General features: G+C 36.0%; 2 protein-coding genes and 1 pseudogene across 3 annotated transcripts; 1 reads left to right on the top strand and 2 right to left on the bottom strand.

Moving 5' to 3' along the window:
• Positions 1-43: 43 nt before the first annotated feature.
• LOC132161955 (Basic-leucine zipper (bZIP) transcription factor family protein) lies at positions 44-4132 on the bottom strand. 2 transcript variants are annotated; one of them, XM_088511332.1, is made up of 6 exons: positions 3742-4132; positions 2741-2941; positions 2586-2663; positions 1625-1690; positions 1434-1499; positions 44-1353 (listed from the first exon to the last, which is right to left on the bottom strand). In XM_088511332.1, the coding sequence occupies exons 1-6, from the start codon at positions 4027-4029 to the stop codon at positions 523-525; spliced, it is 1530 nt and encodes a 509-aa protein (XP_088367458.1). In that variant the 5' UTR covers positions 4030-4132; the 3' UTR covers positions 44-522. The 2 variants fall into 2 exon arrangements, with proteins under 2 accessions (XP_088367458.1, XP_059428166.2); XM_059572183.2 differs by having other exon boundaries at positions 2741-2938.
• A 2791-nt stretch (positions 4133-6923) lies between these two features.
• On the top strand, positions 6924-11269 carry LOC132162658 (histidine-containing phosphotransfer protein 2-like). Its single transcript, XM_059572941.2, has 6 exons — positions 6924-7034; positions 7462-7592; positions 7688-7756; positions 8657-8728; positions 8872-8944; positions 11013-11269. The coding sequence occupies exons 1-6, from the start codon at positions 6975-6977 to the stop codon at positions 11085-11087; spliced, it is 480 nt and encodes a 159-aa protein (XP_059428924.1). The 5' UTR covers positions 6924-6974; the 3' UTR covers positions 11088-11269.
• Positions 11270-11635: 366 nt separating this feature from the next.
• On the bottom strand, positions 11636-15219 carry LOC148583232 (IQ domain-containing protein IQM3-like; annotated as a pseudogene).
• Positions 15220-19151: the final 3932 nt, after the last annotated feature.

Below are 19151 nucleotides of genomic sequence, written 5' to 3'. Positions count from 1 at the left end.
GTTGTTAAGCAATGCAATTCAGAAGCAGATATGACAGTAACCCTGAAAGCAGTATGGCTCAATAAAGTAAGCTCAACCTTATTGATAAACTAATCTCGCTGCAAAAAGGACTACAAGTCATTACGTGTGGTTACAAGAGGTCAGCACTCTGTGCTTTTCTTTTGCTGCCCTTCTCCAACTAAAAGCCCATCAAATGGCAGCTTTGTATGATTAAGAACATGCTCATTCCCTCACAAAATTTCCTAGAATAAAGCACTCAGAAAATAACACTCTTGAAGAATCCCTCTTATCTCTTTCTTGAAGAAACCTAGAAGATCAAGTCTTGAAACTTGGTCACGCTCAAAGATGGACACCGGATTACAAGCTGGCCTCTGCTCCTTCAAAGGCCTTTAATGGTTACCATCAATTGTACTACTCCTGGCAAATTCTCAACGATTTGTTTAGAACTAAGCACTAAGCCCATGCAAAAACTAGGGACAAATGGTTCTTTTGAATTCTTCATCCAACTACTGGCTATACAACTCAACAGCGCATCCGGCATTGACGGCCATGCAGATTCTTTAGCTTTGTCAATTCCTTTCTCCTCTTTCTTGCTTCGGCTGCAGAGACCACATCAACTAGCTTCTTACTTGGGTAACTAACTGATTCTTGCTTCTTTTCTGGCAAAGCTTTGACAATATGACAAGCTGTTGAAGGTGATGCAATATTGGGAGGTTCATCTGATAGCGGCCTGTTCTCATGCTTGACAGCTGACGCAGGTTGGGCACAATTTAGTGGTGGTGTAAAGAGTATCTCCTTAGAGTGAGCTCCTGTACGCTGACCACCTCCATCCGGAGGGAATCCAACTGGGATCTCATTTAGGTCATTAGGAGGTCCGACTTCTGTTGAGCCAGAAGCTTCAGTCTTGACTTTAATGGGGAAAAAGCAATAGGGTTTCTCTTCATCTGAAACAATTTTTGAAGATGAACTAGCATCATATTGATTACTATCAGAAGTTTCATCTTCTTTGTTTTTCACGCCAATGGAGGGCTGAGGTTGGACTCCATTCCCAAGATCAGGAAGAGGGACGAACCAAGGATATGGGAGTACATAAAATGGGGTTCTTGGCCCATTGACATCCATGCGGTTTTCTTGTTCTTGAGAAGTACCAGGCCTACAAGTAGCGCTTTGTTTCCCATGCAGTGATTGAACATGATTTGAAGATTGAATGATAGAAGGCCAGAAATCAGGGGTAAATGGAGGACGGTTATACCAGAGCAATGGGAAATTTGTAGATGAAGAGAAAGCTGCAACATCAGCTGACTTGTGCTCCCATGGAGTTTCCTCAACCTCATCCTTTATTACCTTCGCCATCTGCTAAATTGTAGAACATGTCAAAACAAGTGGAAATTCTTTTAACATCAAACATCTCCAAAATGTGAACTTCAACTTACCTGTTCCTTTAGGTGTTTATTTGTGGTTTCCAAGGACTGATACTCTTTCAAAGCCAGCTCCCTTTCCTTCTCATTAGATATGTCACGATATGGGAACAAATTAATGAGATGATGTTTAAATGATTTTAAGGGGTGGAAAGAGAGAATAAGCTTTATAAGAAGATACTGATAATAGGGGAACTATTCCCTACCCTCTTCAAACTTTCGTTCTCCCATGCCAGATCGGCAGCTTTTCTGGTTAAATCTTCACATAGAGCCTGGACACCAGAAGAAAAAGGAAGTAGAAGATCTAATTTAAGTAAAATAACACTCTTTAAAAATGTCGTGAATGCATCTATATCTGTTGTCTGTAAATTGTAATGCATTGTATTCAAGACTAGTAATTCATTTAACTTGTCACTGCAGACAATGCTACTTACATGGAAAATAAAGAATATGGATACATTAAAGTGTTTTGACATATATATACTACAAAAATTGTGTTAAGGAAAGGAACAGTTCTTTAAATTCATTTATACTGGTTAATTAATTATTTTGATAAGAAATCACTTGATAGTTTTTGATAAATCAACGATAACATACATGTTATACTTTTACATTATGGCTACAATACTTTTTTGATAAGTGTGGCTACAATACTTTGACTTGACTGAAAAAAAAAAAAAAAAAAAAAAAAAACAATTTACAGTTCACCAATTTTAGGCACTGACAAACACATCCGAATAACATACTTATCTCTGTGGCTGTTAAACGCGCAGAGCACATTGATTTGTACGACGACATCAATTTTTTATAAACCAATTTTCATTGAGATAAAGAAGTAATTACATTTCTGCAGTTACCCCAAAATGAAACACTGAAACATATGTTGCTAAAGTGCAGAACTTAGGAAGCCCATTTTACATCGACTTGGGTGATGGTATTGGGTGCAGGATGCAGGTGCTTATCTTGGTATCATATTTGTGTAATCTCTAGATTTTAATTTTAGGACGCAAAGACACAGCTAAATCATTAAAAATTAAGTTATCTTGATAGAGTTCTATTGAATTCAGATCTTTACTAAACCAAGGGACAGAATAACTGTTCTTGGCCTATACTAAGTATGAGGCTGGCAGCCAGAAAGATGATCCTTCTTTAAGGTTAGTAGCTTACCTGCCTGCGGCGAATTGTCTGCCTAGCTGACTCTCTGTTTGCTAATACCCTGCGTATTCTCCGTTCTTCCTTTTCAGTCTAAACAGGAGAGTTGCAATTAGAAAAGCAGTAATAGAACGGCATTCCAGAGAAAAAACAATTGAGAGCTTCAGTACCTCTGTTAAATTTCGTCTTGATTTACGGAAACCAAATGATGCGTAACTTGTGGTGCAGTTACGAGTTGATTTAGGCCATTCAGAATCCTCCTCAACCTTCAATTCTGTTTTGTTGGGGTTCTGCTCAATCTTTTTGGGTTCTAACAATACAGTTGTGCATCTCTTTTCACATTGCTGCCGACTTTCTACTGCTTGATCCTGCTATAAACAAAAATATTTCTCAAGTCCTGCACAAAATAGTGCGACTTGGTGACCCAAAAATAGTCTAACCAAATAGAGACATGTATAAATCTAGGAACCTAAACAAAATAACAAAAGGGAGAAGCGAAGGAGTAATTCAAAGTTGTGTTTTGAGTGATGCACTCAACTCATGGGACTCCTTCCACATTATATATTTGTGGCGTCAGCACAATATATCTGAAAATATTCAGAAGAAATTTCAACAAAGCCAATAACTTTGTATGTTTTATCAGCTCAATTTCAATATTCCATCTCTTATATCTACTGGCTTTCGTCTAATAGCCTTAATCCTTCTATAAAAAAATTCCATACAGAATCACCACATTCTCATTTCCACTTCCTTTTTAGCTTTTTTGTCACACTGAACGTGTATTATATAAAAGGTTCTCAATGATTAAATTCACCCGATAAGCTTAATTAAGTTTTTGGGATAAATAATATTTTAACATGGTATTCAGACAGAAGTCCAGTTTTCAAACCTGACTCTACATTTTACAAATGACTGTTTTCAATTCTTAAAACAATCAGACTCCCATATGACAAACACAAATATAGTATACCCAATAAGCTACCTTTGTCTTCGAGCTGTTTTTCTTATTCCTCTATTTTTAGTAAAGTGATTACATTTTCTACTTTTGGACAAGCAGGATCTTTTAATACAAAAACCCAAGACTTAGTACAAACATAAAAACATGGGAAAGTGACAGTTCCTAGTAATCTAAACGAACTAACCTCTGTTTTTTTTAGATGAATGAACTAACCTCAGCGAGATCCCACGAGCTAGGCACCGAGTCCACCGCCGGTTTCAGCTGCAGCGCCAAGTCACCCGCCGGAGACTCGCTCTTGACTCGCTTCCTGGCGCGTTTCCCTTTGCTCCCCCATTCCCTTCGGCCACTCTCTCGCACCGCCAAATGAGCCAAGTCCGCCAGAGCCTCCGCCGCCTCCAGCTCTATCCTCACCATCCGATCCGCCGCCGACACCAAGGACGACGTCGTGGAAGCAGACGAACCAGACAACGTGCTCCACACATAACATCTCTCCGAACCCATAGTTCAGAACACGGAGAGAGAGAGAGAGAGAGAGAGAGAGCTACTAGTGTTCCTTCAGAGAACAGCAAGGTATTGTACAGAGGGAAAGAGAGAGAGAGAGAAGGAAGAGTCCGTCTGTTTTTGTGGGTGCTGAAACTAGTTAGCTAAAGGCTAAAGCCCACAGAATGCATCTGGTCGCCACGTGTCACGCCAGCTCATGGCTAGACATCTTTGCTACTCGGGCCGAGGTATCTAAAATCGCCACGTCTAAGTCGTGCACATGTAGGCGGCTTTGCACGTGCTAATCCTAACACGTAAAGAACCAACTTGTAGTTGTGATGGGGGGACAAGGCAGGGAGAGAGACGGTTTGAGTTGAAGGACACGTGGGCTGTTTATTTAACATCCAAGTGTGTTTTACTGATTGTGTGCGTTTCAGTTCCATCGCCGAAGGGTTGTGCCGGGTGTTTGAGTTGCGCGTGGGTTCGTGGATGTGGGAGGACAAAATATTTTATTTTATTAGATGTCTTTTTGTGTTTTTTTTTGTCTTAGGTAAATATTATTTTTTTAAAGACAAAAAAAAATTAGCCCTATTGGTTTCCTTATTTCTCTAGTCCCATTTTTAAAAAATAATATTCATATAAGATTAAGAGAATACTACTAAAACACTTAGCATTCCCTTTTATTTTATATTGATAGATAAAAGGCATTTTAAGAGCATGTTTGAAATTGCGTTTGAGAAATAGAGCTTTTAAGTAAAAAAAAACTTTTTAGCAAAAACTTAAATAAAGCTTTTGTAAAAAGTGCGTTTTGACAATTTTTAAGCTTTTTACCCTTAAAAATGTTTTTTATGTTTTTTTACCAAACAAGTTTTTTTTTTTCAAATGAACTTTTTGAGTGTTAAATGCACTTTTAAGCCACTCCAACGCAATCCCAAACCAGCCCTAAGTTTTTTTTATTTTTTTAAAAGGATTAATGTTATTCCTAGTCTGTGTCCATTGCACGAAGAAGGATCATCTCAATTTCAAATGAAATAAAGAGAATCCATTTAATTGTTTTAAGAAGATATTTTTGTCCATTAAGCTTCTCTCCTGAGGGAAGCTTTCTCCAAAACCCTTAGTGGTTTTCTTCCGCACCCTCAGTGGTGTTTAGCCACCTCCTCGTGACTGCTTTTTGGGGAGGAGGTATGGCTTCCATCCTCCTCCCCTCTCTTTCCTTCTTTTTTTGTGTCCATTTTCGGTCATTTTTCTCCTCTCCCTGTCGTCCACAACATCGCCAACTCGTAGCCTCCTCGCCTTCCACCACCCACTCTCACCACCTCTTCAAATCTGTTGCGCCCCGTCATCCCAATCTTTCAACTTCCGCCACTCACGGGTTTTGCTTGGTTTTTAAAACTAGTTCCAAAACTAGATCTACTTTCCTTAGTCATCCCTGCCGACCAACGCACCCGCCCACCACCTTCCTTGGCTCCCCAGCATCGCAACGCCGCCACCCGCACTCAGATCTAACACCCACGCGACGGTTTTCTGTTTCTTGTGGGTTATTGTTTCCATGATCTGAAGTGATTTGATCATGTGGCCGAAACTTTTGTTGTCAGCGTTCATCCTTCAATGACTCTTATCCGGTTAACTACAATACATTTCCTGCAACTATCTCTTAACTGAAATAGTTGTCTTCACCGATTATGTATTGTATTTTTTTATTTGAGTTTGTTGTAGGGGGTGTTCACCCCCTTTGTTGTTGTTTGATCTCATGTAACCCACTTTCTCTTCTTTGAATTAAAAAAAAAAAAAAAAAAAAAAAAAAAAAAAGACATTTTTGTCCCAATAAAAAGAAAAAGAAAAAAAAAGAAAGTAAAATGACAAAATTACCCCCTTGAAAACAACTAATTAGTTCCTCAAATAAAATGGAGAATTTGAAGTCTCCACTGCACGGGTTCTTCATCCATTTATGTTTTGCTGTCTTGTCTGTTTCTACAACGAGAAAATGCTGGAGATTTTCTTATGTCGTACTGGAACACACTTCAAAAAGTGCACCCGTGGTTTAAAGGTTACAGCTTGTGCCCACTTACACCGAACTGGCTCGCTATTGGGCCATCTTTTTCAGGGTGATCAATCAATTTTTTACCAATTTACCATTGAATATTGGTACGGGACTCGAACCTTGGGCTGGGCCATGCATAGCTGAATCCTATTGTTCAAGGATTTAACAGGTTTGCAAGCCTTGGGCTGTGACACTTGAGGATTCAAATTTGGGCTTACTTTTCCTATTGGGCCTCTTGTGTAAGCCCATTCTATGAAGAGAACCTAAACCCACAAGGCCCAGCATTTTACCATGCATAATTTATTTAAGTTTTCGAGGTTGGGCCACGTACTCCGGTTAGGGTTGCTACTATACTAACACAATATACATATGGTTACAAAATCAACCAAATTTCCTTGGGAGGAGGCTGCGGAAAAATAAAAGAAGAGCTAGAGTGAGAGTTACTAAAATCTATTCCCATCCTCTCTTTTCTCTTTTAGGTGGCAGGAACAATAAGCTTGATTCAGTCTTATCAAGACATCAATGGTTTTCAAAGCCATTAATATTAATTGTGTTTGTGTGTGTAATTTTCTATAAATCCATACCCTAATACGTGTTAACTTTATGAAAATTTTGTTAAAATAATTGTATATATATATATATATATATAGACTAAAAAATAGGGAGTACTGTGACGTAAAATACGTCACCGAGTAGCACAAAACTTGATACTGGTCCACTGGAGTCTGAAACAACGCCATGGCCACCAAATCTTTGCAGGGATTCAAAAAATGAATATCTTAAGAAGTAGTTGACTTTTTCTCGACTTTCCAAATGTGACATGCAACTATAAAGTGAGAAAATATATAAAATAAATTCCCTGCCCGTCGCATTCCCTCACCGATCAGCCCTCACTCTAATTCTCAGATTGCTCTTCAAACTCAACATGGACTTACATGGGCTTCAAACACAGCACGACAACTTGATCCAATCCATGTTTTACGAGGTAATTGCATATTCTTCTTCCTCGTGTTCTTCATTAGTTTCCTCCTTTCAATTGCATAAATACATTCATATCTTATTTGGGTTTTTCATTTTTTGGACAATTGTGTTTATGTTATATGTTATCAATTTTTTTTTTTTTTCACCTTCACATCAATTTTTTTCGTTTTAGTAGATTCTTAATTTTCATGTACTGACGAGCAAGTATTGGATTGACCAAATATTGTCAACTTAGTAGATTATCAGGCCAATCTTCACCTTTTCCTTTTCAATTAACTCCCCCAATTTTATACAAAATTAAAAGAAAAACATCAAAAAGACCTTTTGGCGTAGTATTTTGGGGACGATTGAGGAGGAGTTGATGAACATGTTTTTCCAAGCTTTGTTATTGAATTATATTAAAGCATCTGTCTCAAATATATGATTTGCAGGGTATGTTGGACAGCCAGTTTGCTCAAATTCAAGTTCTGCAAGATGCAAGCAATCCCAATTTTGTCATGGAAGTGATCACGATATTTTGTAATGACGCAGAAAGGATCATGTTGGAATTGAACAATTATCTGTAATCTTTGAGATGCTTAATTTGCCATTTTATATCTAATAATTGATCCATGCTTTTTGGGTAAGTTTTGTATTTTGATTATGATATACTCGCAGGGGTCAGCAAGATGTGGATTTTAACAAGCTAAATGGTTTGGTGCATCAACTAAAAGGAAGTAGCTCTAGGTAATATCCTGGTTCAATTGTTGTATGATTCTCATTCGGCTAGCCAAAATGTTATTTTGGATAGCAGAGATGCTGAAATAGAAGCAAAAAGAGTTGCATCTAACTCAGCAATTTAGATAAACATTTGGTGAGTTGCTACGGTGTTCACGAAATTTACTCACCAAATGTAAAAACAAAGCATTTTTTAATTTCTAACATTCTCCTTCCTCTTAATAAAAAATAAAGAAAGTGGATAGCTAAAATAAAAAATCGGATGTAGGTACTTTGAAAAGTGAGTAGTTAAAATAGGAAGAAAAAAAAAAGGTGATTTTTTTTTTTTTTTAGCTAAAATTGATAGTAAATTTGCTTAGCTAGATGTGAATGCTAGCTCTAACAAATAAACAGCCTCTTAGGGATTTGCTTACATAATTGCTACTTGCAACCTTGTTCATGAGGTCCACCCCAAGGATGTTGTCCTTTAATTTTTTTCAAATTTAATGTAGATTTGTATATGTTAATGTATTCTGCAAATGAGTAGGAGAAAATTCATGGGAAGGAGTTTGCAAGAAGATCAGAATCACCAAGTTCTCTTCTTTTAGATTGATATACTGTCCAAAAGGAAATGATTATATTATAAGAATATGTTGCTGAGTTATAATATTTTATCTATTAATCTATAAAGTATGAATGAACTTTCCTCAGTAGTATGATGAAGTGGTTACCTAAAGAATCTTACTCACCAAGTTCTCTTCTTTTAGATTGATATACTGTCCAAAAGGAAATGATTATATTATAAGGATATGTTGCTGAGTTATAATATTTTATCTATTAATCTATAAAGTTTGAATGAACCTTCCTCAGTATTATGATGAAGTGATTACCTAATGAATCTTACTCATTTTGCTGCACTTTGTCTACCAGCATTGGTGCGCAGCACTTGAAACTTGCTTGTATTGATCTACAGCAAGCTTCTGAGGACAAAAACAAAGAAAGGTAAGAAGGATCAAAAACAAAAACAAAACTTTGTGAGATTTAACATAATACTTTCACAATATATGACATCACAAATGCTCTTTGGTACTTCATTACAAAGTATATACATTTGGCTATACTTTCAATAATTTTTATCGTTACAGGTGTCAGCAAGCCTTAAATATAATTGCACACAAATATTGTCTTCTCCGAAGCAAATTCCGAACCCTAATACAGGTAATCCATAAGATGTAAATTCCTTAACCCTCTCAATTATAAGATTCTGATTTAGTGGGATAAAAACTCTTTGTAGCTTTGTTTCGTGCCAAGTAGGTTGAATAATAAATGTAACATGTGGAATTTTGTAACTGGGTAGTTTACACTAATCCTTTATCGATGTTATTATCATTATTTGCGATTATTTTGAATACAAATTTACCTTGAAAAGGGATTTTTTTTTAAATTTTTTTACTAGCATGTGTGTGGTCGTAAGGTGTATATGTTATCTATGGATCACAAACTTCAAGGAACATAGCACCGTTTCTAAACGTAGAAGGTAAGTCTTTTGACATTTTGCCAAATCTTGAGAGAGGTGGGTACAATTTATTCTTTGTAATCATTGGTGATCGAATGTTAGAAACTTCTCAGTTAATTCTATTTCCTCTATCCTTGGAAAACAAATGAGAATCTTTGTTTAGATGGTTGGAAAGCCAAACAGTTTTGATGAGAGTAGTGCGGCTAGCTTAGGAAAGCAACTTAGCTTTCCAACGATCTATTATCTGATTCAGAAGGAACTCCATCTTGGTTCATGGGCTCTTCCATACAATGAAGAGAAAAAAGAGAAATTGTGGTTTAATGGCAATCAAGCTTGAAATGGAGAAGGTCTAGGGTAACCTTAGGGACATCAAAATCTCAAGGCACTCTCCATTGATTTCCCATCTTCTCGTTGCAGGTAACTTGATTGTGTTTTGTAGAGCTAACTCTGTTGAAACTTCTGCTATCAAAAGCTGTTTGGATCTCTATTGTCTTTGGTCTGTTCAAAAGGTGAATTCTTCCAAATCCTCAATTTTATTCAACAAAAACAACAAACCTCAGGCTATCCATTCGGTTGAGGAAATATTTAACCTCAAGAGGCTCCAGCTTCTCATCCTTCTCAATAGGTTTAAGAAAAATCCTTTGAAGACCTTATCTCCATTGTGAATTAAAGAATAAATGGTTGGAAAGCTAAGTTGTTTTCCCAAGCTGGCCGCACCACAATCATCAAATCGATCTGTTGCAGTTGCTCTCCCATCTTACACCATTATTACAGCTTCCACCATGAGTTCCATCCCCCTCAGGTTCTCGCTGTTGACAAGTTTATCTGGACACCTAGTAAAAATGGGGATTTATTAGCTTGCTCAGTCTATAAATCTCTCCATCCTCCTCCCTCAGACAATCATCTCTCTGTTTAGGATTGGAAGAATTTATAGAAACTTAACATCCACCATAGACTAAAACTATTATTGTGGAAGTTGATTGGAATAGCATCCCCTCCCATAGCAATCTGTCTAGATTTTTTCCTCTGCATGATGATCAAGAAATCCTCTGCCCCCCGTTTGCAATTCAGCCACAGAACTATTTTGCCACTTCTCTAGAGTCATCTGGAGACTCTACCTTTGGCCCATGAACGCTTTGAAATTCGGAGGTCAATCCATTGTTACTTGGATAAAAAACATCATCCGGCTTTCGACTCTCCTTTGGTTTTCGCCAAAGTGAATTTTGATGTTGCAATCAAGACATTTTTTGCCTTAGCCACGGTGGGCTCCGACCCCGAGGGATCCATCCTCTTTGGTTGCCTTGTTCAGCCTTGGAACTTAAGCTAGATAACATAATACCAGAGGGTGACTCTTTGGCAGTGGTTCTTGCTATTCAGTTCAGCCACCTCACCAAGGATTGGAGGATTTCCCCCTTGATCTCTGACATCCTTGGCTCATTAGCTAAGCTTCACAATTGTGTTTTGGTTTTGTCACAATTTGCTTGTATTTGCATCTCTTTCTAAAAAAAAAAAAACACTCAGAGCTTTATACATGCCCCATTTTGCTGATTGTTTATCATGAAGAACATTGGTGCCACAGATTTCTTCCTTTTACTCTTGCTTAAGGCACAAACCAATTCCCACAACTCCATGTTCCAGCCTTATTTTCCTCTTTACTTTTAGTTTCAGATTTTTATTTTTTGGCATTTCAATGTCAAGTTCTCGCAAAGGTACACAATATTTGTCTAACCAACTTTTAAATTTGTTTCATTTTTGGCCTTTGGTGGGCAGTTAGAGAAAGCGATCTCTGCTTTTGCGACCAACCAGCAATTACTGGATAGCAAGTATATTGATGGGTCAGCATGAAGTTTCTGAGCAATGGCTATCATCATCTTTTATATTCAGTACTTCATTTGTTGATTTTCCTTCTTCTTTTTGTGAAGAAGTGTATGGTTCTTACATTCTGGACTTCTTTTCATAGCAAGTGCCAAGGAACTAGGAAGTAGATTAACCCTCCTCTCCATTTTCTTTATAGTATCTTAGTCTCTTTGAACGTCACAAGTACAAAACTAGAGAATATTTGTGAATAAAACATGTTCAATGCAGAAGTCACATGACGACATTAGAAATGATCTTCAGAGGCAATTTTGCTAATCATGCAGATGCTGTCAGATTATACTTTCACTGGCAAACGGTCAAATTTTCTATTCCCCCCAAACAAGGTACAAGTGGTTCCTCATAACATAACAAACAACATGGAACATAGTAAAAGCAAGATAATTATTGAAGATAAATATCTGGTGAGTCTTCAAAGTGGTTTGAGCCTAACAACATTATATGGACAATCTCCCCCTCATCTGTGAACCTCTACAACAACCAGCCGTTTCCCCCCTCGAACAACGCAGACGATATTGTCAAGTAATTACAGGCTCAACCCCTTCTATCTGAAAAGAAGCAATGCAAACAATCATGGTGTGATGACATTTAAACTACCAAGACCACAAACAAGTAATGCGAACAAAAAACATTCTGGTCTACACCTGGTCAAGCTTTTCAGGACCATACAATTACAAATTTCCAAGACAAAGTGATGAGAGGGAACAGTTACCTGAACTCCATGAAGATTTCCTCCATTTTCTACTAGAAAGGATAAAAAGCGGTCAAGGGTATCTTCTTCCAGGCCGGTAATGTCCACTATTCGCAGAGATGGACTGAAACGTTAAAGCAATATTCAAGGATTAGATGCCATAGATTTAATTTTGCTACTCAGATGGTTAGTAATTCCTGTTTAGGCAAATGGATCTTATAAGAAGCCTCTCACATTTATTGTTGGAATCGCAAGCAATTCGGACAACAAATTGCTAAGAATTCAGATCCGGGCAACTTATTGCCACTGCCAACATCTTTCTCATGCATGAATCCCTAAGAACTGTACCTTGAGAACTCCATGCTCTGCCACTAGGCTTCCTGCAACTGTCGTAACACCACCAGCCAAGAAGCTAGAATGATGGAACCTTCCTTTCTCTTTCTGTAAGGTATTAAGAATGGGATTCGGCTCGGATCCAATTTTAATTGAAATTAGACCTGTTGAGATTGTGACAAGTGTTCCTTGTGTCATGTCATAAGACACATGTCTCAATCTCAACAGATCTAATTTCAACTGAAACTGAACCTATGCTAAACCCGAATTAAAAATGTGTTAGTTGGCGGCAAAAATAGGAATATGAGAAACTTGTCAACCCATTTTCTCGCTTTTTCAGTCTCTCACCTTACCCACATAGAGTCTCCCCCTGGTGCACATAACGAATATCCACTTCTCTCCTAGTGTATGAAGGTGATCTCCACTTTGACTCTGAATAATTCTCCCCTCAGCAACGATGTATTCATATTGGATCCTCTCTAGCTAATTCCATTACACAAACAATCAACACTAAAACAATTGGGCCCCTAAAAATTCATTTATCATGCAACAAAATGCACTTCAAAGATACTCAATTGCATCAAATAAATGCATTAAATTTGATACATGGAAGCGCATACAGGTCTAAGGTACTTGACGCATTGTTCTCGGAGCTTTGATCTTGGGCATTCAGTTATGTCCATCTTCTTCCCAGCTCCTTGATCCAACCTGTGGAGTAATCAAGCAACAAACTGCCTCAATCCTTACTAGATTCTAGCGCAAGTGTTAGCGATGATGGCTCATGCATGTTCTAAACGAGGAAGTAACGTTGGTCTCTAGTATAAAGGCCACATCGACGGAGAAATATTCCAAATTACTTGTGATATATGACATGAAGGTACACGTAGTGAGCAGTTAATTTTTCGAGAAAAAAAATGGGTGAATTTACTGAAATGAATGGTGAATTGTGAGGTCAGAGTTTAAACTCATGACCTCTGATTCTGATACTCACTAACAAAATTTGATAGTTTAAGGACGTGTAACAAAACGACCCTATGTTACATCATTTTGCTGAAAATGACGACTCTTAAAGATGCGTTGTTGAAACAGTATCATTCTAGGGTCAAAATGATGTCTTCTGCATGGGCGACGTCGTGTTAGTACTGTTCAAAGGACGTCGCCCACTTGAACCTGACACGCACGTCACCCTAACCTTGACCCTGAGGTACAATACTGTACTTCAAGACCTGTTAAATCACACATATTTAAAAAACTTAAGCCGATAAAAAATAGTAAATTTAATCATTCGATTAATAAAATAGCTGACAAGCAGTGGATATGAACAATTCGTTGAAGCAGAGAGAATATCCTTACCAGTAGAAAAATGGCTGACCAGCATTGGATGTAAACCAATGGGTGAAGTACAAACGTAAGGAATGCCCATAACGATGGCGTGGATCAATCTTGGGTTCGAAATACAGTGAAGAGTAAAAGTTGAAGAAATGTATGATATCAGAGTCAAAATTTGCGTGATTTGGAATTGAGGAGATAAATTAAGCAAAGAGAGCTTACAGCCTCAATCCAATGCTGAAAAGCCAATATATTTGCGTCGTCGCCTTCACACAAACCACTGCCCACCTACTCAAAAAGTTCAGGGTTGGTTCCACAAGTTGCAATAAATATTTCATGGTTTATGAGAAAAATAATATATATATATATATATATATTAAAAAAATGATGAAAGTGGCTCTATATAATTACATAGTTTACAACTTACAAGTAAATATTTAATTTTCAATTTTGCAAGAGACAGTAATAGCATAAATAATTCTACGGAATTTGAATTTATTAAAGTTTTTTTTTTTTTTTTGGTAGGCAATTACCAACAATATAATAAAAGTATTACTATATCCATTCATAATGACAATTAAGGAAACAAAACCTATGACTGAAGTGGCTATAAGTTTTTTTTTGTCAAATGGTGTGGGGAGGGGGGCTTGTCAAAATCGTTGGGGGCCCTTGACCCCCTTTAATTTTGCATCTGCCTTCACTTATATAGTTGCTTCTCATTATTAGAAATAGTTCAATATAAAATAAATAAGAAATTGTTCGAGTATTATCATTTTTATTACAATTTTTTTATAAATTTATAATTGGTGAAATGATAAAGAGAATATAGATGACAAGTTAACCACTAACTAATTAAATCGATAAGCTAAATCTTTTGCTTAATCATTTTACCAATTATGATATGTTAGAAAATTAATAGTAAAAGTTGTAATTAATGTTACTTGTTATGATGTTATGACAATTATTAACTACCTAATTTGCCTAAAAGTCTAAACAAATATGAATTTAATAATTTAGCTTTTATTCTAATAACTGTGTATACATCATTTCACCAATTGTGTGGGCATCGATGACATGAGATTTTTTTTTTTTTTTTTTTTTTGGGTCTTGGTCCTATAAATTAATTGAATATTTGTGTCATAAATCTTCGAATTGGTTTGCCATTTTCACGGATAATACATTTGACAACTCTAAGTTTCAAATTATTCAGTTGATGCAATAAATCCTAAGATTGTGAGAGAAAAGTGTTACTAAATTTATATTCAGGCCATTTCCCATCCCCTAAAAAGAAGAAGAAGAAGAAAAAAAAAAAAAAAAAAAGCTAAGAAGTTTCAAATGGTGCACTGCACAACTTGTTCTTTTTCTGATCCAAGTAATAATTAATTAATTAATTTTTTTTTTTAAAAAAAAAAAAAAAAGAAAAAATCCAAGAATAGTCAAACCAGAGAAGCATTAAAGCCGATCCGAGTCCACCGAGTATTCGAACTCCCGTTCAAGAAAGTCGTACTGCTTTTCTGTGATGCGAAGAGTACCACGCGACTCCTAGTTCATGATCATCATCATTTTTTTTCAAGTTAACATTCAAGAAAAAAAAAAAAAAACAGATAAATAAAAAGAAAGACAACGTATATATATATATATATATATATAATACCAGTGCTTCATTATAATGGCGTCCGCTAACATGCGCCGGTGCCTAAAGCCACGGTAAGAGCTCTGCAACTTCACAGCAGCTTGAGAATCGTCCATTTTTGTTGTTAAGAGAGAGCGGAAAAGGAGTTTTTTTTTTTTTTTTTTTTGGAGTTTCAGCTCTCTGGCTTAATTTAGCGGAAATCTACCTATCAAATTTATACTCATGTGTTGTATAATTTATTTTCTTTAATTTTCACGCGGTCCATTTTTTGACTTTGTGGAAGTTGCGAGGCTTATTCTCGTACCTGCCTTTTCGTGGCGACACAAGAGCAGGGTGCTGCGCCAGACGGCCAGACGGCATCCTTCAAGGTCGTCGTCTGTATGCCACTCCTAAGAAAAACCAAAAAATAAAAGGTGGAATTGTGGAGAAATTTGTTAACAGAATCCTCCTAATTAGTTAACAAATTTAATTTCAAATAGCCCCATGTAAGGAAACTTAAACAAAATCGTAAAAATAAGTAATTATCAACACATAGATTTACGTGATTCACTACTAACGCCTACGTTTCAACAATGTTGTACTATTTTTGAGAAATAATACAGTAGACGTCAATTACATCCGTACAAAATTATAAAGTCAAAAAAGGGCTTTAAATACTATCCCACGAACTAAGTCTCAGAAAAGATCTCATTTAAACCATCGTTTTTCAAACGTCTAGCCGGATACGTAACCTAACACCGCATACATGCACTTTCACATTTGCTGTAGAAGTGGGTTAAAAAAAAAATGATGGTACGTAGCTGATCATCCACTCGTTACTCGCACACCGCAACAGTAATCAATGAAGTCTCCAATAATGTGCACGTTGGTGCGTTTCTCTTTCCACTTGAGTTTCGGCGATGTGCCATGTTGCGTGATTCATGAGTTGGAGAAGGTCTGACCCCAAGCGTGATTTGCACTGCTTGTTGTAAATCAGCATGCAGGAGAATCCCTGCACAAAGCAGGAGTGATTGGGCTTTGATAGAGAATTTAGGGACCCACGAGAACTTGATGAAATCAAATTATTGTATTGAAAAAATAGTATGTAAAATAGAAAAATGTGTTATTAGTTAAGTTAGCTAAAATATTGTGTTGTTGGATTTATATGCTCCAAGAGCACAAATTTCACCTACTGTACTTTATCACTGTCAAACTAACACCACTTCCGACAGCCTTTTGCCACCTCTGGTGGCCATCCTCCAGCCGTTATAGGTCAACTGCCGGCCGCTTGCTTTGGCTAGTCATTCATGTCCCAACACTCTATTTATTAAACAAATCAAATTCAAGTCAAGTTTATAAAGAGTATTGTTTAACAGACTTATTCATTTCCGGCCTAAAAACCACTATATCAACATACATGAGGTATATATATATATATATATATAAAAGACTTCAAGCATTTGCATTTGCATAACATAATAGAAATCACATTTTTTATTCATAATTATTTCATAATGTTGATAGAGTAGTTGAAACCAACTTTTGTATAAGTTCTTATTAAAAAATAAAAAAAATTAATTAATTAAAACAGTCAAATCAACATACATTATAAAATAGAAATGTAATTTCTAATATTTTTAAAATAAGTTGGTCTAGTGGCTCTGTTTGTGCTTGTGTTTAGAGACTTGCACTTGGTATACTCGGCCTAATTTGGCTCACTACTACTAAGGAATTTCATCAAGCTTGATGTGTGTGCCTAGAAGTTAGGTTTCACTTTGGTTTGTAATTGTCACATCAATATTGTGAAATAAAAATATGGTATATATGCATTATTATTAGAGTATATATGTAATTCTTACATGTATTTTTTTTAAAATGCATATCATTTTAGACAAATGCCAGTTTCATCCAACCTAATTTAGTAGAAAATTTTATTCTTTATTTTGGGATAGTGATGGTTTCCTAGCATAGTAAAACTTGTCGAACCTAAAACTTGCTACATGATCGGTGTCGGCTCAATCCTCAGGCAATTTAGGCGGTTGTCCAAACCATCCAATTAATAATTGTACAATAATGGTTAAAAGTTAATAAGTAGTCTCTAATTAAGGTCTCCTATTAATAATTGTACAATAAAGATTATTTCTAAAAAAAGTCTTGAAACTCTAATAAGGTACAAATTTTATAAATAATATCTAATTAAGGGAAATGTTAGGTGCTCTCCTGGTATTCTCCTAGTGTCCTCCTCGTCCTAGGTGAATATTATTATCTAAAAATCAGGTGAAAGAAATAAGAGAGAGTTAGTTTTTTTTTTTTTTTTTTTGTGTTTTTAGAAAATAATACTCAACTAGGATTAGGAGAACAGTATTAGGGCCTTAAAAATTCTCTAGACATGAAAATAGGAATTCTCTTTATGCTTTCGCTCTACTCTAATATCATGTTAAATATTTATACTTCAATTCTTAATATAATATAGTCTTTACGTACTTCTGCTCTCTTTTCTTTGTCTTTTCTTTTTTTATTTATTTTAATATATTTAACATAATATGAAAGCGAAAGTGTAAAAAAAATATAAGACTTACCTCTTTAATATATATATTAAAACATAATTATTATTCCGCCGGCCAGGGCCGGCTAGATGAGTATAGTGGTTAAATGATTAATGAATGGGTAAAGTATACGGCATAAGTGGGGAAGTGTACCTATATGTACTGGTAGCGTTGGTAGCTAGTGCAGAAAATCCCCATTACAGGATACAAAATCCATGCAAAATATCCATCATACGTACATAGCGTCACATATAGATCGACTCAAGATAAAGCTGACTACGGTGGCTCTGACTGATCAGTTCATGATGAGAATTGAGAACGATAAAAAAAACAAAAAACAAAAGAATCCAGGTGTAAAATAGGCTTATGGACTAACTTAAAAAAAGAAATATCGAACCAATATATGTAGACTAGATATAAATTGTCCCTATTGAGTATAGCAGCCGTGGATCCACGTGTAAAACAGGCTTATGGACTAACTTAGAATACATGGCATCTTTTTGTCATTGTCAAGGAAGTGACATGCTCATGGATATGTTCAAATTTCCGGCCCCCCTTTCTCCAACCAAATCCAAATCCAAATCAATAAATATATCTATGTATATAGATATCTAACATATATGTACTTAGTTTTGTTTGGAGCTAGCCAGGTCTTGAATTAGAGTTTTAAGATTTTAAATTGAACAAGGATGGGGTGTAAAACCCTATAATCACATGATGGCATGTCAACATTTTACATATTAGCAAATAAACTCTAACATATTCAATAATCACTTTAAAACACCCATTTAATATCAATATACAAACATCCCCAAGCTAGCAAGAGGGGCGGCCGAATAACCCCCAAGTCAATTAGAGCCAAAGGGAATGGTTCTACCGCCCCTAGCATTTGAATGTGAGGGTGGTTTGGTCATCCCATATTGCCTCCTCCCATAATTTTACATTGAGTAATATTACTTTTCACATTTATTTATTATATATACTCATTTTTCTTAATTATATGATTAAATTCATCATTTTCTATTAACACACACATGTGAGTGAGGGAGAGTATTAAATATTAATTAATTGATCAAATTCAATCTTTTTTTATGGAAGAAAATTTCCTCCAAACCAGTATATATGGAGGAAATATCCTTCAACCCATTTAAAAGTGTCAAGTGTCTATAAACATTTAAAAGGCACATTAAATCAGTCTTGATGAATTTCCTTTTGAAAAAGGACAGAAATCTAACATTTCAAAAAATGACAGAAATTTTCTCCAAACCAGTTTGGAGGAATTATCCTCCAACCCATTTAAAATAGTGTCAAGTCAAGTGTCTATAAACATTTAAAACATTAGTCTACGTTAGTAAACAGCTATTAATGACCTTAAGAATTTAATGTGTGTTTAAATGTTTATAAACACTTTTTTTTGGCACTACAAGATTCTCTCAATTTCAAATTAACATGATAATATCCAGTTAATTATAGTGGAGGGGTATTTTTATCCCTTCAAAAAGTGAAAAGACAAAAATACCTCT

Source organism: Corylus avellana, chromosome 10 (assembly GCF_965113065.1).
Source record: "Corylus avellana chromosome 10, dhCorAvel1.hap1.2, whole genome shotgun sequence".
Lineage (NCBI taxonomy): Eukaryota > Viridiplantae > Streptophyta > Magnoliopsida > Fagales > Betulaceae > Corylus > Corylus avellana.
This window is presented reverse-complemented; position numbering and strand designations above follow the sequence as displayed.